Source organism: Petaurus breviceps, unplaced genomic scaffold (genome assembly GCF_028583685.1).
Source record: "Petaurus breviceps papuanus isolate PSGF00001 unplaced genomic scaffold, PetGlider_PUasm1.0 90444, whole genome shotgun sequence".
Taxonomy (NCBI): Eukaryota; Metazoa; Chordata; class Mammalia; order Diprotodontia; family Petauridae; genus Petaurus; species Petaurus breviceps.
In genome coordinates, this window is record NW_027187256.1 from 1,624,926 (window position 1) to 1,630,019 (window position 5,094).

Genomic DNA, 5,094 nt, shown 5'->3' on the forward strand with positions numbered 1-5,094 from the left:
GATGGATGGATGGATGGATGGATGGATGGATGGATGGATGGATGGATGGATGGATGGATAGATAGATAGATAGATAGATAGATAGATAGATAGATAGATAGATAGATAGATGGATGGATAGATGGATAGATAGATGGATGGGTAGACAGATATAAGTATATAGAATTGCTGCTAAAACTTGATATGGTGAGGCTAACTGGCAACAGACAAATCAATCTATTCAGCTCTTGGATTGTGTCCATTTTCTCTGCCAAGGAGCATTATTATTGGATAGGAAAGGACTGAAGAAATGTGTATAAAAAGAAGATGGCATTTCAGATAAGAAAGGAAAGAGCAAGAGAAAATCCAAATTATCTTTCCAACATTGTGCCACCTACAAATTTGATAAACTAGTCATTTATACTTTCATCTAATTCCATCTAATTCACCAGAAATTACTGATCCAGAATATCAGTAATAATTTTTTTTTTGGTTCTGAATGATTGTACAAATGCAATGACTGTGCCATTGCTAGTCAGTGATTTTTGAAAGATGATTATAAATGGGAGGTATAAAAATGATTGAACTAGGTCAGGGGTGGGGAACCTGTGGCCTCGAGTACACATGTGGCCCTTTAGGTCCTCAAGTGTGGCCCTTTGACAAAGTCCAAACTTCACAGAGCAAATCCTTTTAACAAAAAGATTTGTTCTGTAAAACTTGGACTCATTCAAAAGGCTATACTGAAGGACCTAGAAGGTCACATGTGGCCTCGAGGCTGCAGTTTTCCCTTTCCTGATACTAGGCAAATTATCTAGTTTTCAAAATCAGAATTTATATGCTATGCCTCAGTGAGCTTGATTTTAATTTTTGGCAAAACTCTAAAATGTATTAATAAAGGAATGGTTAGGGAACATCTAGAAAAGGAAACATTAATCAAAAATAACCAGTGTGTCTTTCTCAAGAAAGGGCCATACCAGACTAACATTACTTTGTTTTTTGATCAGGTTGATAAATTGATGGATTAGGGGATTGCTGTGGATATAAATGATCCAGATTTTAACAAACATTTAATAGTTTTTTATTATATTTTTGGGAAGATTGAAAAAAATGTGGGTCATAAAATTATACAACTAGATAAGATTCAGAACTGGTTGAATAGCTTGAACTAGGAGGAATCAACTTGAAAGGGCTTCTACATTGGAGTGATTCAGGCAATTGTATTTAAAGTTCTACTACTTAACATTTTTGTGTAAAGAGAATATTGAGAGAGGAAAGACTGATTTTTTTCCTGGAGGGAAACAACATAAAAATTGCTTTTTCAGTCTTTTCCAACTTTCATTTGCATTGCCATGCAAATGGCACTGCCAAAAAAAGGCACATAAGGTAAAGTAAGGTAAAAAGCAGTCTCTTACCATTTTCATCCAGATTCTTATAATTAGGGTGTATGAGAAGGTATATGACAATAAGTCATATTGGAACTGAACTGAGTAAGTCAAAGGAAACAGTAGATGAGAAATTAGTTCAATGAATAATAGGATGTGATCTTATCCTGGGTACCTGTTGCTTTTCTAGCAAATTGATTAAGAAGAGTGTCATTAGCTATTGGCTGCAAGAAGTAACTAAAGTGATATATAGTCTTCCTCTTAATGGGGAGAGGCTTATTAACCATAGCATACCACAATGGATGGAGGAGAGAGGAGTGGGTGGTGCTCAGAATAGCCATGCAGTTAAAAACTGTCACTTAGGTACTATGAGAAACTGAAAAATCTTATAGAAAAGAATTAAGATCCTTCCCTGAAGGGCAGAAGTATGCTAATACAATAATAAACAAAAAAACAACAGAACTCCACAGTGAATGGGGGAAGTCTTAGAATGATCTGATTAACAGATCAATAGCTTTTCCTTCAAGAGTAAAAGGTCTACTAATCTCAATAGTCCTAATGGAAGTTGGATGGTGTGTTAGGTAAACCTGAAAATAATAGGATAGGTTAGTAGCTACTGTAGCCAAAATGTGATACTTAATAAAAGCAGCACAAAGCAATGACACATGAAGAGCACACCCCCAAAAGAGAGTAATTAAATGTAATCACTAGAAGACAATCAGTTGCTTCGCAATGTTAGAAACATGAATTTTCCATCCAATCATGTGTGAAGAACTTATGTGTTCTCTCACTACCTCTTTGTGGCTATCCAGGACATCTGTTAACTCTCTTCTCAACAAATACATTATATTTGTGGGAGAATGAGGTCAAGGTTATAGGAAAAAAGTTTTTGTTCTTTTATTACTACATTTCACCAAATTATTGCTTTGAATGGTATGCTCCCAGGTGAAGAGATTCTAATTATCTGGCCTGTCTCAAAAAGATGATCCTGATAATAGCTCTGCGGATCTGTTGGGTCTTGATGCTGTAGATGATAGGATTCATCAGAGGTGGGAAGAGGATGTACACATTGCCCATCACAATGTGTATGATGGGTGAGGAATGCCTAGCAAAGCGGTGCACAATTGAAAGGCCCAGCACTGGGACATAGAAGCACAAAACAGCCAGCATGTGGGATACACATGTATTAAAGGCTTTAAGCTGCTCCTTATAGGAAGCAATGGCCAAAACAGAGTGAAAGATCATGACATAGGAGAGAAGGATGAAGAGGAAGTCTGACCCCATGGAGAGTAAGATGACAGTCAAGGCATACAAGCTGTTGAATCGTGTATTAGAGCAGGAAAGACGAATCATATCCTGATGCAAGCAATAAGAGTGGGAGAGGGTGTTATGGTGGCAATAGGAGAACCAGAGCAGCCTTAAGACTGGCGGTATGATCAGCATGGTGCTGCGGAGCCCTAGAACTACTGTGATCTTCACCACCCGGGAGCTGGTGAGCAGGGTGGGATACCTCAATGGTTTGGTGATGGCAACAAAGCGGTCATAGGCCATGGCAAAGAGCATGGCTGATTCCATGAAAGAGAAGGAATGGACCACATAGAGCTGGAGGACACAGGCATAGAGGTGGATGCCATAGAGATCAAGCCACAAAACCCCCAGCACTGTGGGGATGGTAGACACACACAGGCCTAGGTCTGTACTTGCCAACATCGCCAAGAAGTAATACATTGGCTGGTGCAGGGAAGGGTCAGTGCGGACAATGTGGATGATTGTGGCATTGCCCAGTATGGCAGCCAAGTATACAGAGAAGACAGGGATAGAGATCCAGTGGTGGGCCCACTCCAGGCCAGGGAAACCTGTGAGCAGAAAGCTAGAAGAACTGGAATTGATACCCAGTGTACTGGACATGATGGCAGATTTGTAGAGGAACCTTGCAAATACCCCCTTGTTAACAAAGGATAAAATAACTTCTTACAATCACAAAAACTCAGAGGTAAAATTTACTTCAGAGGTCATCTAGACCAACTTGCACCATATCAAAGATGATCACTATTATGTGGGGGACAAGTAGCTAGCTGTCCAACATCTAACTGGGACCCTCCAGTGAACCCATTGCTTTCCAAAGCAGTCTCTTCCACAGTTAGATTAGTCTTATCACTAGCAAGTTTACCTCATGTCAAAATGAAATCTGTGTCTCTGTGCAAATTCTATCCTTAGCTCCAAGTTCTACCATGTGAGGTCAGGAAGAATAAGTCTAATATTTGTACCACATTACAGTCCTTCAAATACTTGAAGGTGAATGTCCACAAAGGGCAATTTTCCTGATTTAGTACTTATAATAGGCCAAAGTAGAAGAGAAGGAAAAGTGGCCAAGGCGTTAAATGCCTAGAATCCTAAAGGTGAACTCCCTGACATAAAAATGTGATTTGAACTTAAGACTGGTACAAGTAGGGGCTGTCCTCATGTACATCATCCTGCTCCCTGGAGGTGTTCCTGAAACTACAATGGTATGGAGACAGTGGTCACCACTAATTGAAGAGAAGGAATTATGGAGATGTAGGTATGCACTGACTGACTAGAATGAGTACAAGAGAGCTGGGCCCTGTACTTTGCCTGTATATGCTCAGGGTCAATGTTGCTAGCAGGATCATTTCATAGTTAGAAAGTTCTATATCTCAAATGCAGCCCCAGTGATATTTGTCATCTCTTTTCTCTTCAGTCTTTTTACACAAGACTAGTGGCTAACTCTCAATATTTGTCTATAGAGTGGCAATACAGTTCCATTAGTCCAGAGACCTTCAAAGGAAGAAGACAAGGAGGAAAATGAGCCATTAAAGAGACCTTGGACACAGAATCCATGAAGTTTCTTGAAAGAAGATAGGGAGAAAATTTAGACTAGGATACCATGAAGGGAAGCAGGTCCACAGTCAGTGCCTTGATGAATTGAAGGACAGGATAGGCTGATCAGATAGGAGATTCATCCAATAATATCAACTTCTAACTGGAGTCTATTTGTGATGCCTTCTCAGAGCAAGCTCCTGCTGGAAGAGAGACAGATTCATACTTCCATTTTTGTAAATTCCTAGCCCATGCTTCTTTTAGTGGAGTCTTCAATGAGGTGAGTTCAGTTCCTGCCAAACTTGTATTCCTTCATGACCTTATTATCAACTAACCTTTAGCAATTTAGCCTAGTCTGATTATTCCCCTTTAGGAATATTTTGTGGGAGTCGATATGGCAGAGAAAAAGCATGGACTTGACTGAACTCTCCCAAATTCCCCTCCAAATAACTTTTAAAATAAAGCTTTGAAACAAAGTTTGGAGGTGCAGAACCCACAAGAATGATTGGGTGAAACAATTTTCAAGCTCAGAGCAATGCAAAACATTGGTAGGAAAGGTGTGTCCCACCAGGGTGAGAGTGGAGTACAATCCAGCACAGGCTATAGCAGCAGACGCCTTACCCCCAGAAATCCAGCAGAAGGTCTTGGGGATGACTAAATTAGAGGCTACAGCTGTGACTTCCAGAGCTCTCAATCCACAGATGGTTAGGGGTTCAGACAATTGGTTAGAAGGAGTGCTGGCACTGGGTGCACGGCTCTGTTGCATTGCCCCTATGCAGATTGAGTTAAAGTCCTGGATCAAGTTCCAAGGTAGAATAGAGTGCCTGTGGTCACTTATAGCACAGCCCAGAGGAGTAGTAAATACACCTCTTCTTAGATCATACTACCATGGAAG

The 5,094-nt window shown here is 40.2% G+C and overlaps 1 protein-coding gene across 1 annotated transcript; it reads right to left on the reverse strand.

Annotated features, from left to right (window-relative positions):
• Positions 1-2,321: 2,321 nt before the first annotated feature.
• Positions 2,322-3,269, reverse strand: LOC138177632 (olfactory receptor 51V1-like). Its single transcript, XM_069108845.1, has one exon. The coding sequence runs from the start codon at positions 3,267-3,269 to the stop codon at positions 2,322-2,324; it is 948 nt and encodes a 315-aa protein (XP_068964946.1).
• Positions 3,270-5,094: the final 1,825 nt, after the last annotated feature.